This window comes from Camelus ferus, chromosome 3 (genome assembly GCF_009834535.1).
Source record: "Camelus ferus isolate YT-003-E chromosome 3, BCGSAC_Cfer_1.0, whole genome shotgun sequence".
Taxonomy (NCBI): Eukaryota; Metazoa; Chordata; class Mammalia; order Artiodactyla; family Camelidae; genus Camelus; species Camelus ferus.
The window spans coordinates 53,867,417-53,892,852 of NC_045698.1; the positions used below are offsets into that span (position 1 = coordinate 53,867,417).

Sequence of the window (25,436 nt, forward strand, 5' to 3'; positions counted from 1 at the left end):
CTGGTTCTGGAAGTTTAGGCTGGGTAACTACATGGTGTTGCAAGGAGCCTAGTCTAGGACCCCCCACCCAAGACTGTGGTTGCCCCAAATCCTAGAATTTACATGAAGGGTCAGATGTTGAGGTTCTGGCTTCTTTAAGACCAGGGTAACCAAAGGGTGCTGGGAGAAGCCTCAAACTTAAAGAATTTACCCAGAATTTGTCCAACAGCAAGAAATGTGCAAATTGAAAGGACACTGAATTGGACTATTAATTATTTGCTTACCCATAACTATTTCCCTTTCCTATAGCTATTTTGAACAGACCAAGAGGGGATACATTGGAGTTTGTTGTCCAAGGGCCTCATTCTCCTTGGTGTCTCCCTCTCCTGCCTTCTCCCTAGGAGTGACCACATGGAATACTTGGGGGGAAGATGCTTGAAGTTTTTTTCTTAACAAGATTTGTTCTATCCTTCTGGTTCCCTCTTGGTCATTTCACTAAGGTGTCCTGAAAGCGTTTGAACCCTCAGATGGTTCAGCTATATCCATTTCCCTCTGCATGCACTGCTGATATGTAGCAGTGGTACTTTTTCACATCTGCCTTGCTCCAGTGTAGGCTGGATACCTTGGGATGGGGCTGGGGTGTTATCCTTTCCTCTAGAGCAAGAATGGAAGAGGTGACCTTGGCTTTTACTGCTAACGGGCCTCTGCCCAAACTTTTTCTTGAGCTGAGATATGGAGGCAAATGGAGGCAGAGGGAGGTGGAGAGGTAACTGGGAACTTTTAGCCTGTGTATGTTTAGAAAAGTGTTATATTCTAAGTCTTCCTCGGCCCTAGTTGAGTAAGTCAGTTGTTGCTATTAATGAACCATATTGAACTGTGGAAACATGGAGGAATTTGGATGATGCAGTGAATTTATTGTCAACTGAACTTTCAGACAAGTAAGTCCAAGTGTTACAAAGAAATTTGTTATGGAAAATAATGTAGTCATTAACATAAGTTGTATTTAGCAAAGACAATGGCTTGGCTGGAACTGTTTAAATTGGCTTCAGTTGCTCATAAGTCCATAGGTAAGCTAACCCTGAAATCTGCTTCTGACCAGTACAGCGCTGTTAGATGTCCTCGAGAAAGTAGCCTGCTCTAGTCACATGTTTCCTGTAACTGAAGAGCAAGCTGATTAATGTCTGTAAAGTGACAAGTGTTGTTTCATAATTGAAAGCAGAATTATGATTCATCTAGACAATAGTTACTTTGATCATTGGGTTTTCTGGGGACAGGTAGCTCTTTGGAGAGCTGTCCACTTCTCTCTGCAGAAGTCCTTTGCCTACTTTTTGGTAGTTTCAGGCTTGTTTGTTTCTCCACCGGAAGGTGGGACGGGCCAGTTACTTTCAAATCCATCCACTTGAATCTTAGCCAAGAGCTCTCTAAAATAGATTTAATTAATGGGGGAGGATCATGAAGCTATTGACTAAACTTTGTTTTGTGGGTTTTCATTTCATTATAAGCAGTCAGGCTCTCCCACTCCTGCCCTCTTTGTTATGAAAAATTGAGTACATTAGCTGTTGATTGCCTTGACTTTCTTGTAACTTGGAGGCAGACTTTTATCATTCATGGCACTGTGCAAAAGGAATATCGGAAAGCATGCTTGTCCCAGGAGCCTTCACCCAGTGGAACAGTCCAACCAGCTGTCTTAGTGAGAAGTTCATGGGATAGAGAGGCAGAAAGCCTCCTCTCATGTGCTTCAGAAGAGGGGTCTCCTGTGCCCCACCCTCCTATAACTGAGGAGTCTGCAGTTCCATGCAGTGACTTGATGGCCTTCCCTAGGACATGGTCCCAGAGTATGAGCCGTAGGTCCACGTCTGTGCTGATGGTGCTGCCCTCTGTGCTGATGCATAAATGTAGGCGCTCAGGAAATATGAGCAAATAACCCAGTAAAGACCACCACCTGCAAGAGAGCAAAAGCAGACCTGTGGGTGGGGCTGCCAGCACCTCAGATCAGAATGGAAGGAGCTGTCCACGGGGACTTGGGAAGCTGTTTTACTTTCTTCATTCTTAGAGGTCCTTTCAAGTGCTGAATGAGACCCCCATCCCTGCAGAAGAGACCTACTGGGCTAGTGCACAGGTCTGAACTGGGCTCATGGCTGGCTCTGCCGTTACTATGAGGTCACCTTGGGCAGGTTATGAAGCCTCTTCATGCCTTTTTCCCTTATCTGTAAAATGAGGATATAATCCTTACATTTTGCTGGAGGATTGGGTGCATGTACAAACCTCGAGTTCCCAATCTGACCCACAGCGGGCTACATTGTGGTAGCTGTTGTTCATGCAGGTTTTTATTAAAATTAAACCAGTGAAAAATAATAAGCCAGTAAAAAATATGTTGAGTCACTGTAACTTGAGTTAGATTTCCACTGTGGTCTGTTAAAACCTTCACAGGGTTGGTGGAGTTTCTGCCTTTGAGAGAATTCAGATAGATAGTCTGTTCATAAACAAAAGTACAATCTAATTAAACAACACTTTTTACCACTAGGAGGATGAGTTGAGGTAAAGTAGGGTCAGAATGTGATAAGAATGAACATATCTTCTCCCAAGTTTTAATTCTTACAGAGAACATTGCAGTAGGAATGTCAGTGTTTTTAAAAAAGTGTTGTAAACAGGCTAATAAATCTAAAATACAGACTCAAGTAACTTGCTGATGGCTAGATCTGTTTCCCTATGAACCAATTTTCAAAAATTATGATTAATAAATGTATGGTTATATTAAAAATCTAATTTCTTTATAATATAATACTTTATTATCTTCATGTGTTCTTGGTGAAGTTCTTCTGTGTGTGTGAAGTTTGAAACATAGTTCATTTTAAATCTGTTTCCTAAAAAACTGTAAAACAATCAGCTCTGTAAGAGTAGAGGTGAGCTTTCTGAAGTGATGGTGGCACAGTAGGGTGTGTCCAGTGTTACTCCTCTTGACTCTTGCTCACGTGGCCTTTGTTTGCGCTTAGATCCCCAGGTATATCATCACGCTTCATGAACTCCTAGCTCATACTCCCCATGAGCATGTGGAGAGGAAAAGTCTGGAGTTTGCTAAATCAAAACTAGAGGAACTATCCAGGTATGTGGAGAACTTATAATAAAGGCTTGATATGGCAAAGTAGCACATTTCATCTTTTGTGGAAACCTAATATCTGTGTCCAGGGAACAAGAGACAAGACACAGTCCAGCTTCTCAGATTCACCTGAACGTTACATGCTAGCTCCTGAGATGGTACTGAATCAGAATGCCCGTTAATTTGCACTGAGAAAAAAATGTATCTTTGAAAATGTTTTTATTGCATATAAATATATACAACTGAGACTAGGTATACTTTGGTTTAAGTTTGAAAATATTCACATTTCTTTCAGCATAATAGAAAAATGGTTTTTAGTTCCATTTTTGTATTCATGTTTGGTAAGAAGTTGGAGAATGTATATTTTGGATTTATCAGTGATTTTTCAGAGTTCCAGGCATTTATTTATGTCTGTATTCCTTAGCTTATATGAGTTAAATGGTGTCAGGGTCTGTAATTTCCTCCACCTCTAAGAAACGGCGTCCTAATTTCAATGAAAGGAGCTGTTCATAAAATAATATGTTGCCTTCCTGCTGCCTTCACAAACAGCATTTCCAAGATGCTTGATAGTCACTGACTTACCCTTTAGAATCATGGTGGACATTTGCTTTGCTTTGAGTCACAACTTGATGAAACCTGGATGTCCAACATGACTTCCCCAACAACCCCAGTTAAACTGATCAAAGTTCAAAACTGAGTTTCCCACATGGAACTCTTTTGCTTCCCTTCTGGGGTAGCAGCAGATCTCTTACCGTGATCCTGCGCTGTGTCTGACAGGGTCATGCACGATGAAGTGAGCGACACTGAAAACATAAGGAAGAACCTTGCCATAGAAAGAATGATCGTAGAGGGCTGTGATATTTTGCTGGACACTAGCCAGACCTTCATCCGCCAAGGTAAGTCCTTGTTCAGCGGACCCACCATCGAAGTGGTCTCTGCGCCTGTCACTTTATCACTGGCAGATCCAGGAAAGTGTTTTGGAGCAGGCGTGATTTAGCTGTGTGATTGACGCTGCACATGCGGGACGTCCCCACAGCCTTGACCGAGGCTGTGATTGAGGCCCACCTTTGTGCTGTTTCTTTTCAGGGGCCATGAAAAACAGCAACACAATAATAGTAAAGCACGAGTGGGACAGTAAGTTACATTCTGACTGGACTCTCCTCCTCAGTGGACCGGACATTCTCTACAGCTCCAAGGAGGACAGATTGGTCTGGCCGGTTGGAGTGGCAGTGCCAGGTGGTGACGACATCCAGGCAAAGGCCCAAGAGAAGCTTGCATTACTCAAAGCCCTTTCACATAGCAGTGGGGACAATGTCCGAAGTGAAAACAGCTGTCTCTTGTTCCCATTTTTCATCAGCACTTCCGGGTCGGCCCCACATGATATGATTTGATTCAGTTGGTAATTCCAGTTGCCAGATGAAATGTCTCACTGTCAACTTGCCCTGCCATACTTTGGTGACATTGAAGGTATCATGTTTGAGGGGTGTGCTTTGGGGGCATCACCCAGTGAATTAAGCTTTTGAAGAGTTGAAGATATTTGTGCTGGAAACTGCAGAGAAGCAACAGCCTAACAGTGTATATTCCTCCATGGCTCTCATTACAAAGTGCACGAAGTCAACCACGCTCCAAGTTCTTTTCAAGTGCTTAGGTGTTCTAGGGGAGGGGAGCGTGCCCCATGGAGTTGATGGGAGGCAATGCGTTACACACATGTATAATTTTGAACTTGATGAGGAGTGGCATATAAACTCGGAACTAGAATTAACCTTTAATGTGGTTTCTGTTTGTAACGTGCCAATATTATTTGAAGATCTTTGCATTTCTATTGCCTACCGAAATGTGCTGCTTAAAATTTTTTTTTTACCTCATCCAAGAAGACATGATTTGTGCCGCACACATTAAGTTTTTCACAGAACACTTAAAAAATTTAACACGTGCTGTTCTGTTTTCCATTATTTATTTACAAGGAGGGAAGTCACACACATGTTAAAGTTTGGAAGTGTATTTCAGGATATGATGCCTTTCTCATTTTGGGCTTTAAATATTAATTTTTCTTTGAGTAATAGTGAGCTATAACGCTGACAACATCAGGCCTTCTGAAGTCCCCCTTCTGCCTCTACGCAGACTTTGTCCCCGTATTGGCTTCCCGCCTGCCTGGCACTGGTCTGCCTCTGTGCCTTTACATGCGCTGCCTCCAGCCTGGGGGCCAGGAGTGCCCTTATCCGCCTCTCTCGTGCCTGTGGAAGGTCCGCTTGTCCTACTAGGCTCAGGCCAGACACCTCTAAAGAGCCTTGTAAAATTTCCTCCTCATCCTCTGTCCCCTCCCCTCCAGGTAGAATGTGTTTGCCTTCCTTCTGTTTTTGAAGCCCCTTTGCTCCTGGTGCATGCATTTCGTCCTCTGGTGTTCGAGAGGTCCATGTTCGCATGCCTGCCTCTCTCAGTAATTGTAACTTTGAAGGGCAGTGCTTACGGAAACTCTCTTGCCAGTATGATGTTTTCCATTATAGATACCTGGAAAATGGGTAATGGATTACGTTGAATGGCTTGTTGAATTGCACTTCTGAATGTCAGCTGTCTTATTTTGTATTTTTTCTTGTATTTGGAGTTCACTGAAAAATACTTACTAAAGGATTTGCGCTTTATAATATGTGAACATGGAAACGAAAAGTTAGTATTCAATTTCTGAAAGGACTTCTGATTGAGGCTTATTATTACAGATAAACGTTTAATGTATTTCTACAAATGTAGACAGTTTTGATCTAAGTTTGAAAAAACATCTGTGATGAAAAATGCTGGAAGGTCAAATACATTGAAGAAATCTTTTTTTTTTTTTTTTTCATTGCACCTGGAGGAAAAACAGTCATGAGCCACTGCTCCCTTTGATCCATGTCCAGATGCTATTATTGCTTGTTTGAGGCACTTCTGTCAGCTATTAATATATCTGATGTTATTGTATTGATGTTGATATAATGATTTGCCTTTCAGCAGTATTTTTCTGTATTTGTGTGGCTTGGTTAGTCTGCCAAGGAATTATTCAATAAAGGTGGTTAAAAAAAAAAACCTGACCTTAATCTGAAAGTAGAAAATAATCCAATTATGGACAATTTGGAAAGTTTGCATTGTTTTGCTTTGGTTGCTACTTTTACTAAACACCTTTAACAAGTTTTAAAGCCCATGGAGGTGGGTTTAAAAAATTGTTTTTAAACCTTGAGGGATTCTATTTTGTATGAAATGGACCGCAGTTTATCTCTAATTGTATACCAGTATTTGTGTTATTTACTTTTAAGGATGATAGGCAGTCTTGTTTTCAGTGTGTATATGCATGTGCAAACACATAAACACAAATAGGTGTGTGGTTTCAATCTGAAATGAATTTGTATTCTGAGGGCTAGAAAAAAATAAGTCATCTAGGTCATCTGAAAGGCTTCTTCAAAATATGGGTGTCAACCAATCCTGAATGTCAATTCGTGGGAATTTAGCAATTGAAATAACAGGTTTTTTTGTAAATTGATTCCAGTTATTAGATGATAAGTAGGATGCAAAGGACTGTATCATAGCAGTGATCTGGCATTGTCATTTATTTTCCAAAATCTTTTCAGAGTTTCTTGAGCAAATGTTTAAGTGTCTGAGGCAGTAATAGGTAGATGATATAGCCACGCCATGGAGGTCAAATCCTTGCTGTGTGATATTGGGCAATTTACTTAACCTCTCTTTGCCTTAGTTTCCTCTAAATTGGGGTTCATAGTAGCACCTGTCTTTTAGGGTTGTTGTGAATTAAATGAGCTAATACTCACAAAATCTTCTAGACTAGTGTCTGTGAGATTTTAACATAAACTTTAAAAATCAGGATCTAAATTTTGGAGTGAGTGTCTATTTTCAATAACATGAAATAGGTATGAATTTTTATTAGATGATAAAGGCAAGCTAACTTGACATTTTGTGCCAAAGCCGTTACACATCATCCATTATCTTGAGGGAATGTGAATTAGGAAAAATTTTAAAAGGTGACTGAATTTAGAGCTAAATGCATTGAGAACGAGACATGGACCTTTCTGGTACTTTAGTCATTCCCAGACTCAAAAATACTTACAATGTACCAGTGTTCTTTGAAATTGTAACCTGGGGTGTAGAAATTGTTACATCTTCTCAAATGCCTAACCCAATAACCTGGAAACTGCTCTTCATTTTTTTTCACTCCTGAATTGAAAATCAAGAATAAGGGCATTAGCCAATCCTGAATGCCACGTTGGGGAAAATTAGTGATTGGAAAATGGAAGTGTTTATGTAAGTTGGCCCTGGTTGTTAGACTGATGATGGCGATGCGAGGGACTGTATCATAGCAGTGGCCTGATACTGAAGAATTACTGATTTAAGACTAATAATTTCTCTAATTTGTATTAACTAGAAAGGAATCTTCAAGTCTTGTGGTTGTGTTGAAACATCATGTCAAATGTAAGATGAAATGTGAAAAATATCCACTTAAACTGTGTCCTTCGACATGGTTATTTTATGAACCAGTGTTGAAATTTCTTACTTTTCATTCAGATGTATAGATTTCTGTGCATACCTAATGCATAGAGTCTCCTAGTTGGATATGAGAGGAATAGTTACAGATAAAGTGTGTTAGTGTTGCCAAGGAAACATTTGTTTTTTTTAACCTCAAAGCTAAAATTCACGTAATTACTAATACACGAGCTAACAGTTTATTCTATAATTTCTGATTTATAAAGTTGTTAAATACAAGAAGCCTTTACCAATGAACACACTGTTATCCAATTTTCATCGCCTTGGTTATATCCTTCCTGAAAATGACTCCCAACCAGCTTATCCACCTGTCTGTGGCGCAGTCTTTGGCTCTGCCCTAACCCATCTGCTTGGATGACTCACAACTGCCCAGGACAAAGCTAGAACTTACTGTCTTTTCCCATCCATTCCCTTTCCGAGTTCAGTTTTTATGTGGCTGAATCCACATAAAAATCCACCGTCTCCTGGCTGGGCCACTCAGTTAGCTGTGACCTTAGGAGAGCAGCTTAGCCTGCAGGCTCTGGTTTCGCCTTGTGAGATGAGGGGATGAGCCAGGTCCTCTGAAAGATCTCCTCTGGCTTAGATCCCACCCTCTGGGTCTCATGAGTACAGTCCTGCTGCTGTTACCTGCTCAGGTACTCATCTAAGTGTTCTGCTGTCTGCTTTTTCTTCTCTCCTTTAGTCTTCATGTTTAATTACCTGCTACCTGCACTCTCCACTAGTGTGCTCCCACCTCTCTCCTCCGTCTTACCTGTTCCCTCTGCTGGAACCAAGCCTTCCCCTGCATTGTTCTCCAGTCCCCGCCCTCCCCAGGACTGCCTCTGTGTTATTCTTTAAACCCTGAATAGCTGCTGACTCTGACTCTGGCAAGCAACCCCACCTCAATATTCACCTGGGTAGATGGAATCAGGGCATAGACACTTGGGTTCTTTACCCCCTGCACATCTTTGGATCTCTGTTAAAAAGTAAATGCTATTTGGAATATTCATATGTTAGCATGAACCTTTTGTGACCCACAATCATAGTTTAACTATTTTATATAATGTAGAAATTTAGAGGATTTTATTCTCCACTTATAGGAATAATTTGGGCTCGTTTAAAAAAAAAAATCAGGAAACCCAGAAAACGTGTGAAGAAGAAAATAAGGTTGCCTGCAGTCTCATCTCTTAGTGATGACCACTGTTAGTATTTAAAGGATGAATATGCATTTAACATTTCTTATGAGACTGATAGGAGCCTTTGTAAGGCTGCACTTGGGGTAGGTGGTGGATTAAACAGATAGAAATATTACTGGCTCGAGGCATTTCAGAAGTCAGAGGCAAGGTATTTGCAAGCATCTTTTTTAGTTCTTTTTGGTTTGATTTTTAACTTAGATTGGAATTTTATTTGGGGGGGAGCAGGAGATCATTACTGGGGTAAAATTATATAAAGCCTTTGCATAACTCCTCACATTAAATGGAAGACAATTTTACTTATAGGAATGTTCTGGGTATAGATTTTATGTAGTTTCTTTTCCATTTAGATTCTACAAAGAATTTTTATCACATATAATTTAAATGTTACCTGAAATAGCTGCCCTTTAAAAATAGTCCTTAACTAAATTGTGTTGAATTGTATAATTTATGTATTTTTATAGTATAGATGTATTGTACATTCTCTATGTAAAATACAAAGTAAATTATATCAATGCTATTTATCTACCTTCAGTGCTTATGAAGAATAAATTCTATTTGCTTTTTATTATATTATTTTATTACTACATGTAATTATACAATATGTACCTTATTCTTAAGTAAGTAAGTTGATTGAGATCAGATTACCAAGGACAAATGGCAGAAGTGCCTTGTTTTTTGAATTCAATTTGGCTTTCTTTTAAATTTACTCTCCAGCTTATAGATAAATAATCAAGTCTAAAGTGTTTTTACAAAAATAGTAGGAATTAGTGTGACCTTTAAAACATAATGCGTTGTTTCATCTGCTCAGAGTGCAGGGGACTTACTTGTTCCAATGATGCATCAAATAAATCCTTGGTATCTGGGGGAACAGGCCCTAGTGTTTTTGCATCAGGATCAGCTCTCACTTGACAGAATTTTAATTGCTGTGTGTTCTTCACTTTTGTGATCACCAGGTTCTCTTATTCAAGTACCTTCTGTTGAGAGGGGGAAACTTAGTAAAGTTCGCCTGGGTTCATTGTCTTTGAAAAAGGAAGGAGAAAGACAGTGCTTCTTATTTACAAAACACTTTTTAATTTGTACAAGAAGTTCAGGAGGAAAGCTGCATCTGCTCAAGGTACCGGTTTTACCTGACTCTATCTTTTATGTGCCATTCACTTAAGAGGCACTGAGGTTAATTTAATTATGACTTTCCCATGTCTGCTGGGAATTATGACATTCCCAATCATAAAACAGATTGTCATGATTGTATGGTAAGGTAATGTACAGTTACCAACTTTGACATTTACCTTGTTGTCAATTGGATCCAAAGTAATAGAAATTTAAGTGTGCATTGCTATAAAGAAGTGCAATTAAGATCACAACTTGGACAAATGATGACTGCTGAGCTACAAAAATCTTGTCAAATTACTATAGTGTACTGATTATGTAATATTTGCTAAGTGCTATTTCATCTTGCTCAGTACCAAGAGTTAGCACACTGTGGCACACAGCTTGCTGCCTGTTTTTGATAATAAAGTTTTATTGGCACACAGCGACACTCATTTTTTAACATATTGTCCCTGGTTGTTTTCATGCTTTTTCAAATGGCAGATTTTAGCAGTTGTGATAGAGGTTATATGGCTTGAAAAGCCTAAAAGATTTACTATCTGGCCCTTTACAAAAAAGGTTTGCCTATCTGTCCCTTCTGTTACTAGTGCCTAAAAATATCCAACATCATGACAATGGCTTTCTACTGCTTAAATCACTTTCTGGTTGGAGAGTTCCACCCTGTGCTGAGCTGCATTCACTCTACAGCGCCCCTAAGGTGCCATATCGTCTCCCATAGACTGACTTGCTAGATTTTATAAACATCGGGAGTGAGAATGGGTGGGGTGGTGGGAATCTTGAAGTTCAGTGAATTCAATTACTTTTGCACATCCAAGTTTAATTTTAGACTCTATGAAATATCATTTATGATGCAGAATTGCTGTTTTCTTCTGTGGCAATTTGAATGTAAGGTTTACACACAAAAAATGTAAAAAAAAAAAAAAACCACCGCATACACATTGGGGGAGGGTATATAGCTCAGTGGTAGAACATGTGCTTAGCATGCACGAGGTCCTCGGTTCAATCCCCAGTACCTCCACTAAACAAACAAACAAACAAACCTGATCCACCCCCCTCCAAATCCTCCAAAATGTAAAAAACAAAACAAAACCATAAATGAATGTAAGGTTTACAAATCATAGCTTCTGACCTATGCAAGATGCTCATCCTCTTAATGAAAAATCGCTTTGTTTCCAGACAGGTGGAGTTCTCTCTCTAATAGAATGTACGTTGGTGGAGGAGCCCGATGCCAGCGATGATGACTGTAAGTCACATTCTACCACTTAGAGTTATATTAGGATTTAAAAGTCCTATGGTTTTTATTCATTCATAGCTAAGAAGAGCTGCTTAAGGAGGCAGGAAGTAAGTAAAGGATAATAAACTCCCTGAATTCATTTATAGATGAAAAATTCTGTTGAACCCTTTAACCTGCGAGCCTTGTTAAGCCATCTTTGGGAATTCACACTTTACTGAATTTGTTTCATGATAGTGACTTCTCTGTGGTAGAGAAGAAAGAAATTGAATTAGAACGTTGGAATTCTGTAAATTATGGAAATTTAAAAAAAACATGAAATGAGAAAGAGCACAGGATCCTAGTCCTAAGTAACCTACTGATCTCAGCCTTTTCATCTGCTTGTGAGCTTCACAAAGCCACCCCCATACCCAAGCAGCACCAGATTGCTGAAATGAGATTCCGGACTTAAGTGCACGTCAATTGTATTACCAGAATTATGTGACAGCAGCTATCACTCATATGTTTGTATTCATATCTAATTGTTGGGCTTATGTGTGTTGAAGCCAAAGGTTCTGGGCAAGTGTTTGGACACCTGGATTTTAAAATAGTGGTGGAGCCTCCTGATGCTGCCCCTTTCACTGTAGTCTTGTTAGCACCTTCACGCCAGGAGAAAGCTGCCTGGACCAGTGACATAAGTCAGGTAAGCAAGAGGCTTTGCCATCAGTTGGTTTTTGTTTTTGTTTTTTGTTTTTAATTTCATAGCATAAGTTTTGGGAGAGGAATTTTAGAGTCAGTTTATTTTTATTAAAATATTATGTCTGGTCGCCATGGCCACTACCATCACCACTATGTATTTCAATATACTGGATCATTTGTTGTTGTTGTTGTTATTTGTTTAGAATTTACCTGAAATGAAGTCATTGCATTTTGTTTCCTGGGCATTTTTGTACAAGCTGTCAATGTAATCAGTTGTGTTGAATAATGTTAAAACTGTCCTGTTAGCGATAAATTCTCAATGACCCCACTAAAGTTTATTTGCTTGTTACTGAGGTAGGAGAATGGTGAGAGATGTAAAAACAGCTAATAAGGACTGTGGTGAGAAATCACAAATTAAGGAATCAAATCAGAGAAGAAATACTGTCTGTTACATGAAGTCTGAAAATGAGCTTCTGTGTTTTATCTGCAAACAATCAGGGAACAGATTTGCTTCCCTTTCCTTGCTCAGCAATGCCCAGTTAGGGAATTGCTGCTTTTATTCAGGATTTGAAAGAATGTCAAAACTAGTGATGATGGGGCTTGGGCGTTCTTAAATCCAAGCTCCACATTACTTTTGGCTCCATTAACCAAACTAGATGAAAAGGAAAGCTGTGTAAGGAAAATATTAAAAGAAAGTTTGATAATTATCTTCAAAGTTGTTAACTCAAGGAAGTTTGGGGCAAACAGGAAAGGCATTTCCTATAGATTTCATTGCCTTCCTTTTCTGAAGAGCTTACAGTAATTTATATATGACAGGTATAAATATGAACTGTATCATAGTTCTTCAGATACTTAATTTTTTTCTGAGTGACTGAAAGCTGAAGGGAAATAGAAAGAAAATGAATAGGAAAAATAATTATTTTTATATGTGAAAGAAATTTTACAGACCTAATCTCATTTGACTCTCACAATACTATTCTGAAGGTAAACAGAAATAGTAGTCCCATTTCACAGGTGAGAAAACTGAGGTTTGGAAGGCTGAGCATTTGTTAGAAGTTACACGACTGTGTTGAGTCAGGACTCTAACCTAGGTCTTTTATTAGCACTCTCACTATCCTCTACTGAACACTGGAGTTTTACTTCTTTACTCCCAGGAGTGTTTTGATGATTGAATAAATAGGTGAAGTTAAGGTGCTTCTTTTCTGGCTAACAAAGGAATGAAAATATGGGATCTTGTATATTTGTATAATTACAAATCCTTGTAGTGATTTATTAATAGTTTCATTAGCTCTGTGCTGTGTGAATTAATACTTAATTATGTCTCTGCAATGCCTTTCTTACTTTATGAAACTCTGAATCAGTCACTGATTCTACGAACGTTAATTGAGCAATCACGATGTGCTGCCAGGGTTCGTGTAGGTACCAGGGATATGGCAATGGTCCCTGCTCTCAAGGAGACAGGCAGGTGAGTGTGAATAAAGGGAAGGAGACAAAATGCAGCAAAATTTTGTATGTGTTGTGAAGCCAAAATGAGTAGGAAGATTGGGGAGAATAGGAATACAGGCAAAGATGTTTCGCCAACTGCTTATAGCTTCTACCTTATGATGTAACTGGGGCTCCTGAGATACAGAGTTGATAAAAACTTTAAGTGATCTTCCTTAATGTGCTAGTAAGGCATTGGTAAGGGAGAAAAGACCCATGGGGTGCATGAATGATTCTATGCTCGGTCCTTTAAAGAAAGAATTTGATACTTTGCCTTCCAGAAGCGTCCAAGTGAGACTCCCTACTTAGACTACATCTTGAGTTGAGTATACAACTTTGTCCTGTTTCTCCAAGTTGCTATGCCTAGTATGTTAAATTGTACTAGCTTATGTGTACAATTGAATTGGAGAAGGAAACAACAGAAAGTTGTATCTTTTTGAGTGATGGTAATAGCATTATGTAAAATTACTATGTTCAGTCGAGCCTTAATATTTGTGTGGCTTTGACACTTAAGATTTCAGCCATTCAACAAATACATTTATGCAGTGATGCTATATGCCAGGCGCTGTTCAGGCACTTGTGATAGATCATGAACAGGAGGCAAAAGCAAAAAATTCCCTGATCTTGTGTAGCTTACATTCTAGCATGGAGAAAACTGAAAATAAACAGTAATCATAATAAATGACTATATACTATTTCATGTTAGATGATGATAGGGCAGGATAAGAAGAATTGGGCACCTGGAGGTAGAGGTGGATCAGTACAGTTTTTAAAAGGTGGTTATCTCATTATGAAGAAGACATCTAAACCAAGATCCAAAAACAAAGGTCATGGAAATACCGTGTAGATATGTAATGAAGGGAAAGTCATTCCAAACAAAAGGAATAGCCACTGCAGAGACTCTAGAGTAGGAGGACTCTGCATATTTTAAGAAATAGCATGAAGGAGTGTGTGGCTGAAGGGGAATGTACAAGGGGGGAAACAGAAAAAGAAAAAGTAATGTAAGTGGTGTTGTTAAGTAAGCTGTGGGATTGTAAGTGGTGTTGTTAAGTAAGCAGCGCTTAGGGAAGAGGTCCAGGTGGGCGGCTCTGCCATTTAGATGGTATTTAGGGCTGTGAGACTGTTGAGATCACTCGGAGTAAATGTAGGTAGAAATGAGAAGAGGGCCATGGACTGAGTGAGGAAGCAGGGAGAAAAGCAAAGAAGACTGAGAAGGAACCAGCAGTGCAATTGGAGGATAGCCAAGGGGGTGTGGTGTCCAGTATGTCCAGTGAAGAAAATGTATCAAGATGAAGGGAGTGGTCACGGGTTAACTGCTTCTAAAAGTTGAGTATGGCAGTGAGCATTCTGGGATACTTAGTGATTTTCCCGATGCCGGGTTTGAATGGTGGGTGGTGGAGGCAAATTACTTTACAATTGTTTGAGCCTAGCCTACTGCTCAGCAGCCTGCATCTCAACTGGGTTTTGTTCTCTGCTTAAAGCATTTTCACTTTATAGGGGAAGTTATGGGCTATACATACATTGATGGAATTTGTCAGTCTCCCAGGTATGCCTCTGGACATATTCATTATTAATCAGATGAGCATTTGGAATGCTTAAAAATGTACTTTTTAATATTTTATTATGTAAATGTAAAAATATGGACACAAAAAGGAACTTAACCAGACCACTAAATAAATGTTAATCAAAGTATTTTCCACAGATAACTATGTAGGGTTACCTGAGAGATTTTTTGAAATGCAGATTTCTGAACCCACATTCCAGACACCCCCCCTCCCCGGTTTACCAAGCTCCACAGATCACTTTTGCACAATTAAATTAGAGAAAGTTTGCTCTGAAAATCAAATGTTTCATATTTAAAACTCTCACAGTCCTGCCATACAGAAATAACTTAACAGTTTAGCTCTCGGTGTATATATGAATCATTTTTTGCTTTTTATTTCTTCCCATATTCCTATGAATTCTTCCTATTGATGTCTTCTAATAGCAAGTATATATGTTTTATTTATATGTATATATACACACACACACACATTACCATGTTAACGTACCACTTTTCTAGCTCTTTCTGAATAATTAGGCATATGGGCAGTTTCCAAGTTTCAGCATTAATATTTGATGTAGTGCTAAACATCTTCTGTGCAGGAGTTTCTCCCCCTTTCAAGGTCCTTTGTTGGTGTATCTTGCCCGCAGCGTTTAAGGCTGGTACGGAGGGCCTGATTGCTGGCATGACTTCATGAAACGTAACTCAGCAGTCTGCCCAAATGCTCCAAGAAGTATATAACTCATTATTTCATGACATCACAGCAAGGTATCTATGCAGCTTTCTTCTAAGTCCTGCCAGTGTTGAGTTTTGTCACATTTATCACATTTTCTTATTTAATGGGAAAGTTTCTTACTTTCTAGTGGTTTTAATTTACATTTCTGTAATTATCAGTGATATGAACATTTCACTATTTCTATTTGTTGTCTGTTTATACCAAATGGACATTTATCCATTGGAGCTATCCATATTGACTAGGGAAATGACCATTTTCTTTCAGTCCAAATTATGAATATGTTCTCCATTATTTTGTCTTTTTATTTCAGTCACTTTTTATTTTGCAAAATTTTAATTTTTTTCTACCTTGATTTGACACCACCTTGCTAAACTGTTGCACCATGTTATAGTAATCACATGCAGCTCTTATTTGAGATAATAAAGTGCTGCCTGAGTATTGACAGAATCCCGGTTTCACATGAAGAATTCTATACAAAAATTAAGACTTTTGGCTTTGTCAGGCCTCTCTCTCTGAAGCTGTAATTTTTAGAAGTAACAATTGCTTGAATGATTAATTATACTTTCAGTTCCACCAGTAAGGTCATAATTAACCATTGGTGCCTCCAACAAAATGTACAAGTGGTTAATGGTCTTGACCAATAATTCTTCCCTTTTTCATCTATTTATAGGGAAAAATTTGAGGCTGAAGATTTGACCGTTCAGTTCAGTATAGTGCTTTCATTTGTGCACGTCCTACTGTCGTACATAATGGTGTATTAAACAGGTTTTTCTGTAATTATGGGTATTAACTAAAATGCAGAATTAAAATTCACCTCTAAGCTTCTTGGTTTGGGCAGATGTGTCAAAATATAGACCTTGTATAGACAAATTTGTAGCACACTGAATGCTTCCTCCCTTAAAATAGCTTCTCTGGATTTTTTACTTTAATATAAAAAGGTGAATTAAAAGAAAAATTGAATCTCCTTTTCTTTCCACTACATAGAAGTATTAAGGTAAAAAATATAGTGACATAGTCGACCACTGACCTTTGACTAGATATCACCTTAAGCAAGACCCTCAGAAAACCCTGCTGGAGAAGCCATTCTCAACCCTCCTTCAAGGACCACCTGCATCAAAATTACCTGGGGCTTTTGTGAATGTGCATATTCCCAGGCCTGCCCCTAGTTGTAGTAGTCACAAACTAGAATAGCTGTGACCTAGGAATCTGCTTTTCTTATCCTGTTAATATCAAGGTTTACAGTAATTCACGTAAATTCAGTGTGTCCTTAAAGGTATGTGACACCCTGGTTATTTTCATGTCTTCTTAAACAAGTGAACTGTATTCATATTCCCCGGGATCAATCTCTTTTCCCCAACACAATCAAGATATGTGCTTATATAATTGTGAATATATACCATGGCTTCCAATGTAAATATATTCATACACACATTCATAAATACAAATTCTATTGTAGCTTAACTTTTTTTTTTCTGGAAGAGAATGCTTTCTTCAATGTAACAGTAATAAAAATGGAAGTGAGTTAAAAGCAGAATACTCTGGTTGAAGTAGAATTGGTGGACCCAAACCCTCCAGGAGACCTCTTTGTTCACACTCATATTGTCACAGAAGCCTCTCTGTGGAACCCCTAAGAAATAAGGAGTCCATTTCAAAACCATGCCTTTATTGTAAATATACCATAATATGTTTTATATATACATGTATGTATATATGTGTATATACATATTCATCTATCCCATAGATGAAGAGTGTGTGTCAATTCTCAAAGACCTTTCTGTACAATTAAATATGACTTTTTATTAATCTTTTGAGCTATATGGTTCAGCTGTGTTTTCTTCTCCTGAAACTTGGGTGTAAGTGAAAATTTCTTTGTCTTCCTATTGAAAATAATTTTAATGCTTAACACAATGAATCAAAAAGACTTATGAATGAGGTTTGACATTGGATAATGAGATGTTCAAAAGTAGTCACATAAATCTTCTCTTTTGGATCTAAAACATTTATCTCAAGTTCCAATTCTGGCATTGTAGAGGACTGCACCGATTTCGATCCCCTCTAGCTACAAATCCAGAAATGTTTAATACATAGGATCAGTATAATTTAAAAAATTATACATTGGTGATATTTACAAATATAAAGGGAAATCTCTAGTTGCCAGAAATAACAAAGGAACTTAAAGTCAGGGCAGAAGTCATGTAAACTAAAGACATAGGGACTTGGGAATGATTTTAGATTAGATATTGGTCCCACACCTGAGGGATATTAGCAGAAGGAGCAAGGGGTATCCTTGGGCCCCTTAAAGGAATTGAGATCCCTGTTTAAAGCCTGGGCATTGGAAGGCTGTCCCTTCCATGAAATAAGAACTCAAAACCACCCAGTAAGCCAGAAAGATATAAAGTAGTTTGTCTTTGTCTTGGGTTCTGAAATTTTTAAAATCTCCTTTGAAAAAAATTAATGTGTTTCTGGGCCTATGGCTTTGAAATTCAGATTTATAATATTCACATGGTATGAAAATTCCAAACTGAGAAATTTACACAAAAACAATTTTTGGACTGTTGCTATCCCAAGAATGCTTGGTAGAAGCAAACACAAAGTCACTACATTAGCAACACTTTAGCAGTTCAGGACGCATGATGACGTGCTCAAAATTGAAAATTACGAATCTTGTGAGTAAACGATCTATCATGAGCAAGAGTCAGAAGATCCACTGAGCAGTAAAGTTAGCACTGCTGGAACTTCAGATAATAGAGCAATAACTTAGAAAAGACTGTAAAAAAGAATGTTTAAAATATAATAAAGCTATGGAAGGAAGGAAGGAAAGAAGGAAGGAAGGACGAGAAGGAAGAAAGAAGGAAATAAAAGAATAGACCACTGTGTAAAAAGGACCAGTCTGGTCTGTCAAAGAACCAAATAGAAAATCTGTACGTGGAAACTATAGTCCTATGTCATCCTAAGGCTGTTGGCTGTGTAACTATGCTATTGCTTAGAATGTTAAAGGAAATTGAAGGAACACTGTTCATTTTCACAATCCTCACCAAACACCATCTCTGTCCTCCCACTTCCTGTGTTGGTTATCCAGGTGGCATCCTCATTCTGCTTAAGAATCATTGAGACTAAAAAGTCTAAAGAGCTATAAAAGTCGCTGGGGTGAAGGATCACTTATCCCCTCCTTTCTCTCCCTGTCTGTCTGTCTTGTCCTGTCTGTCTTGTCCCCATACAAGCCTTTTCCTTATGCCCCCAAAATCCACACTCATAGTTTCATAAGAACAGGGATAATGTTAATGCATTTTCCCCTTGGAATTAGGAAAATGAATTTAAAGTGGTTTGCCTTACTCATATTTAAAGCTCTTTCATATATTCTTTCTCTGCTACCTGCCCTCATCTTCCCAGCATTTAGCCCAGTATCTGTCACATAGTAAGTTCTTAACAAACGCAGTTGTGAGCTCCTCGTTTAATAACATCCCTAATGGCATATAATCAGTGCATCTTCTTGGTGCTCTTGAGAATCCACAAGATAGACTAGTTTTAGTTAAGCTCTGTGTCATTCAAGACATTTGGCCAGGCTTTATCGCTTTTAAACATATTTGCATTTTCCACTGCATTTTCTAATTCAAAATTGCCTAATAGTGATAATCATCTTTGAATGTTACCCTGTTCTTCCTTCTTGATTTTATTCAGTAACTCATCAATTTCCAATATTTCTTTCTTCAAAATGTTTCCCTCCATCCCTGCCTCTTCATTCCCATGGGCTGCCTCAGAGGAGGCATGAATCATTTCATTTATGACTCAGAATATCATTCTGGTGATCTCTCCATTCATTCCTCTCTCTTCTCAGTGACTGCCTCCACGAGGCCAGCTGTAGATCTTGTAACAGAAACAGGCCACTTAGAGACCTGTAGTGACTTCCCACCTGCCTGCTGGATAAAACCCAAATTCGAGACTCCTGACTCCAGCTGACTTCTGCTGGCCTCTAGCTTACATCTTCTCCATTATAAGCTCACATGCCAGCCAGCCTCATCTCTTCCTCCCTCCTGTATGTTTGCACTTAGAAGTGGAATCATTGATGTCTCTTTTTGTCTAGCCCTGATAGAGGGCTCTGCCTGAGAGGTGATGTGGCTGCTTTCAGGCCCAGGAGGTTACCTACCCACCTACTGGTAGCTTGCCTCACTGGTGGAAACACTGGCTGCATACAACTGGATACTATCTTAGGATATTACAGTTTCAAGACTTTGGGACGAATACCATGTCCAACTTACAGCTGCTCGAAATGGACACCAACTAGGATAGGAGAAGCAGCATTTATTCAGCCTGAAGAAGAGCAGCCCATACCCACCCTTTTCTGCAGAGTGAAATCTGTTCTGGGAACCACACCAGCCAGGGCAAGATTACGTTCTCTGGGGCCCACCACAGAGTGGTTCATGTGGAATTGTACTCTTCAACCAGTGTTGAGGGAGTTTATTGGAAACAGTTTGGTAAAGACTGTAGTTACTTTAAGGATGTTGTTGAGGACAGTGTTATTCAATGTTTTCTTTTTTTAGGGGAGGGGAATTAGGTTTATTTATTTATTTATTTTTTTAATGGAGGCACTGGGGATTGAACCCAGGACCTCATGCACTCTCCCACTGAGCTATCCCCTCCCCTCTTCTGTTTTCTTTATGAGAACCCATGAGATAATTTTCCTCTGGACTCAGAGTAGGATTAATTGAGTTTCTATTAATCTGTGAATTTTGTAGCTGATCACATGGCCCCCTTTTGAAAGGTTGGCTACTCAGTAGCTCAGCTAATTTTGAGGACCACATACAGCAAGTGTTTTGGACTTCTTAACATAAAGCTTGTGTGGTGCCTTGATTCCAGGCTTCATCTTATTATTTTCCACCCTTTGTTCAAATCGTCTCTGATTTTCTTACTTGACTTTTGTTTTACTATATATGTTATTGTAATCTACCTATGGGAATAAGATATAGTACAAACTCACATATAGGCACATATAATCTAATTTATAGTTAGAGAACCATAATTATTCATACAAAGGATAACTCCAAGTTACAGATGTCTGAGGACATGAATTTCAGGGGGACTTTAAAATATTTCACTTTATTCCCAGAAGTTGAGATCTTCTATATCTGGTCATGGAAATAATGGTGTAAGATATGAAAGAACAAATTTTTAAGGAAAAACAAGTATGAAAATGGCTGATATGCTAAGTAGAGTGAACAGTCAGGGGATGCCAGTGACCCAGAGTTTCTTATATGCATATTCACTCTTTTATTAGACATTGGGGTTTAGGATAAACCCTGAGTTCGAAGCTATGTGAAATCACTTGGCAGTCAGCTTCTTCACACCATTTAATTACAGTAACCAAAAGTAATTTGATTTTAAAAATTGCTTGAATCTTTTTTTCACCTTCTGTTTTATTTAAAGGGCGTGTGTATAATTCAAAATAAATCCTTCTCTAAGACCAAAGCAATTGCAAAGGGAAATTTTAAATGGATAAGGTGTAGCTATAAATAAAGAAGGCAGAAAAAATTAGCCTAAGTTCCTGAGTTTTCTTCTTAGAAAGAAAAGAGAAGATGATGAAGAGGGCTTTATATGTGCCAGAAACAGGAGGATTTATACAATTATACAATTTATCCTCACCAAACCAACATGGTGCCAGTATAAATTGCTAGAGAAAAATGTGGGAATTTATTGGCAAAAAACACCGAGAAACAAGCACAGAGCTTACTAGTGAGAGAGATGAATTCCATCCAAGGAAGCTACCATTTCTACTCTGCCTGCCCCATACCACTCCCTATGGCAGAGAATGAATATAGCAGAGGCAGTCACTGACTGAAGGTATAAACTTCTCAAGTTGTGCTGCCAGAGAATTGTGCTGATGTGTCAGTGGGCTCAGAATCCTTGGGAAACACATTCCAGGAAATTGTAGCCCTTATATCCATCCTGAGGTGCCAGGAGCACAGTTTTGGGATTTGGATATTGAATCTGTTCGTCAATGTGTATTGTTTATCTGCGTACATGTGTGTGCATATGTGCACAGATGAGAAACAATTGTTTTTGTGGCTGTAAATAATTCTGGGACTCTATGATCTGCCTAGGTTTCCATGTGGGTTGTAACTGTCTATTTTTTAATTTCACAGTGTGTGGACAACATACGGTGTAATGGTTTAATGACTATAGTGTTTGAAGAAAATTCCAAAGTTACTGTGCCACATATGATTAAGTAAGTGTGATAATCTTTTCCCTTACATTTTTTATCGTCAAACTGGTAGAGAATGTAAAACCCTGAATAAAACATTGCTTCAGTAGGATTCTGCTTCATACTATGAGTATGTTTGATGGTGAAGTGCTAATTCATGATATGCCATTATAAATAAGACTACCAAAATGATTTTTCAGATTCATAGTTTATTGACATAGCATAGAAAAGTAGTTTTTCATATTGTTACCAGTGCCTTCCTCAAGACAAAAGCCTATCAAAATTTTCAAGTTCAGTATAAAAAGTTGTGATAGCCAGATGTGTCCAAGGTCAGAGAGTGGACAGCAGATTCTTCTGCTGTCTTCTCAGTTGGTATGAATCATATTAGTCAGGCTGGGTTGTAGAGGAACATTTAGGTTTTGAAGACACTCAACATGAATTAACTTGCTTTTCCATGGTACCATTTTACCCACCGCCTATATATGGATTTGCCCCAGAGGCTGTTGTCTGGGGCTGGCATCTGGTTCTCTACATGTTTTGTTAACAACAACAAAAAAAATCCTATCATTTAATGTGAAAGAAGGTATAAGTTTAAAATGAGAAGTTACATCAATAACTATGTGCCATAGCTCTCATATTAATGCTTTTGTCTCTACATTTTTGTTTCCAAATTCAAAATTTGTTTTGGGAGGATTTTGAAGCTGACCAAATTGTTCCCTACTTTCATTTACAGGCCAAATTCTAAGAATAAAATGTATTTTAAAAAGCAGTCCTGTTATATCTTTCCAAAAGAGTTACATGAATCTAAGAAAATGTTTGTCTTCCATGCCTTTTTATGTGGATTTTTTTTTTAGATCTGAGCTGTTTAAGACAAAAAAAATTAACATTTCTCTTCTGATCGGTGTCAGTTATAATTAGCATTATCCCAATGGTACAAACTTTAAAACTTATTAATTATTGTGTCAGATGAAGGCAGAGTACAATTATACTAGTGCCATAATTACTGCAGAAAATATATAAAAGAATGAAGTATTTAAAATTACTAGTCAAATTTTAGAATATTTTGGGTAGGGTCATTTTAAAACTCTTGGGCAAAGATTCCTTTCTCATTCAGTTTTCTAGGTTTTTAATTGAGCATAGCTTTTTTAGGTAGTTAAAGATTAGTTAAAAATGTATGATGCTAAAATTAAAACCAAGTATGGAATATTAAGTCAAATGTTCACATGATGTGAATTTTAAAATTCACATCACTAGGTTAGTTCTCTCATTAATTTTTTTACCATAGTATTCATGTTTTAGTATTTCACAAAATAATATATATTATTTTTATTCATTTTTAAAAGTACTTTCTTAAAGGTTAGACAGCCATGAAAGTCCAGTCTGCTTTAGAATGAGACTGTGTGAACTGGACTTTACAGCCAAGGTGTAAGCTCCTAAACTCTAGGGCAGCTGCACGGCCACTATACATACATTTTTTGTTCACTTTAAAAATTAATATATAGATACAAACTTTAATTCTGTGCCTGACCTAGTTATGGCTGGCACCTGAGTGAATCTTCTGTCTTCTATGATAGCAGTTTGACTAATGTCCCTGTCCAACCTCGTTTGTGTAACTACCTCCTATATAGACCAAAACTTTCCTGCTTTTGGGTGCAAAGAGGTGATACTGCAATGAGTTGGAACCACTCTCCTGAGAGAGCAGAAGCCTGTGTCTTGGGCTGTAAGAATTCTCTATTGGAGTTAACACATGTTTTGATGTCCAGCCATACTATACTAGATGTATTCCCAAGGCAGAGTTCTACATATTTCATATCTTTCTTCCTTCTGTTATTCCCCTGCCTTGTTGAGCCTGGTTCTCCTCAGAGAACAGGGGAGGAGTTTTCAATCTGTTCCTTCTGATAGTCTCCTTTATGGCCCTCATCTACCCTAAGTTCTGTGTTCTTGCCTCCCTGCATATCTCCCTGGCTACACATGATGAAAAAAAAATGTTTTGCAGAGTTAAAAGAAAAAATTATCCTGCATCACTTTGCAGGCACTCACTTCCTTTTAAAATTTACTAATTATAATAGATGATTTGGGCTTGATGTCTCGAGATTGCTTTTTAAGTATTTACCAAAAAGGAGTTGTTATTGTCATAGGAGGCTGACGTAATGCATTATATCTTCTTGAAAGTCCCTTAGGAAATAAAGTAGTATCTTGTTTAGTGCAATAAAAGAAAATTAAATAATTTCATAATATTTAGTTTCTTTTCTTAAAATGAAAATGTAATCATAATTTTGAAGGACAGCAGTGTAATTAGTTTTAATTTTATGTTGGCAACAATATATTATTTCCTCCTATTATTTGATTAAAGTAATTATAGTCAAAAGATGTAAAGTTCAAAAGTATGGTTAGAATACAAAATCATGACATTTATTAAGTGACTGTATCCCTTTAAGTGATATTTTATATTTTATGTATGTAGGATAAGACTTGCTGTCTTTTAATAATAGTGACCTCCATTTTCTTAGAAAATAGGGACTTTTGGTAGAAAAATCGTGGGAGAAAAAGTGCTTACCTCAGCCATCTTCTAGACAGACTAATTGATTCATAAAAGTTTCTAAGATCTTTTTACAAATGAGAAAAATTAAGAACCACAAAAGTACAGTTGGTTGCAGGTCACATACTAAGTGGACAAATAGCCGTGCTATTTTCAAGAATCTCAAAAGATGCACTTATGTATTTTCGGGATCAGTATTGTGACTAAAACCAACAGGCCACCCTTGGTCAGTTCCTCGCCACAAGTAAGCTGTTCATTAAGGTGCTCTTTCAGCCCCGCAAGTAAAAGACTTCTGCCTGCACTGAGCTCACTTTGGGGTGGAATATTTCCATGAGCAGGCTAAGGAAGCTATTGATTTCTTTTTATCCAAAAGAAAATAAATATATAATTTAAAATCCCTCGAAGTGCTGAAAGGGCTAATTAAGGGCACTCTAACAAGCCGACTGATTCTTAGCAAGCAGCTGCCTCACTGAACATCACTGGCCCTGTAGTGTATCATTTGATCAAGTGGTGAAACTCAGGACTTCATTGACTGCCTGTTCTGAGATGCTGCAGTGAAGGAAGACACGGGGTCTCAGACGGTAATGTGAAGGCTGCAGGCAGTCCTAGCGAAGGCGTGCATTTCTTTGAGCCCCACTGGGACTCACCCTCGGCTTTCAAGCTTTTCATCTACGAACTTGGCCTCTGTGCCTGCCTCTTTTGCCCTTTGTAACAAAGCTGCACTTCTGGCTGGGGGCTCCGAAAACAGCCAAGGATCTTGACGGCTGCTGTGTGAATCTTCCTCCCAGTTTGCTTGTCCGCCTGGAAAGGCTGCTGCGGGCTTCCAGTGCAAGGGCCTCAGGGTGACAGGTTGGGGAGCAGCCAGATGGGAGATTTTACAGGATGAGAAGAGCCCAGCTTTGCAGGTGGACAGCTGTTTAGGGGAAATCTCTAGAAAAGGTCACTGTCTATATTACACCTATTACCTTTTTTTATGAAGACTTTTTTTTAACACTGCAGAATATTGAAAACATAATGAAAACACAGTCTTTCACACAACTTATGGATTTAACTGTATTCAGAAAATGGATAGCATTCATGCATTAATCAACCAGAAAGCATTCAATTCAAGAAGTTAAGAAAAAGAATGACAAAATCAACTTTAAGAAAGTA

General features: G+C 38.3%; 1 protein-coding gene across 6 annotated transcripts in view; it reads left to right on the plus strand.

Annotated features, from left to right (window-relative positions):
• Window positions 1-25,436, plus strand: part of RASGRF2 (Ras protein specific guanine nucleotide releasing factor 2) — a 208,639-nt gene that overhangs the window by 89,725 nt on the left and 93,478 nt on the right. For all 6 annotated transcript variants that reach the window (XM_032475303.1, XM_032475309.1, XM_032475318.1 and 3 more), the window contains 6 exons: window positions 2,973-3,082; window positions 3,854-3,972; window positions 9,726-9,886; window positions 11,056-11,122; window positions 11,656-11,792; window positions 21,687-21,769. In XM_032475303.1, the coding sequence (XP_032331194.1) occupies window positions 2,973-3,082; window positions 3,854-3,972; window positions 9,726-9,886; window positions 11,056-11,122; window positions 11,656-11,792; window positions 21,687-21,769 (677 nt within the window). The remainder of the gene's footprint in view (window positions 1-2,972; window positions 3,083-3,853; window positions 3,973-9,725; window positions 9,887-11,055; window positions 11,123-11,655; window positions 11,793-21,686; window positions 21,770-25,436) is intronic.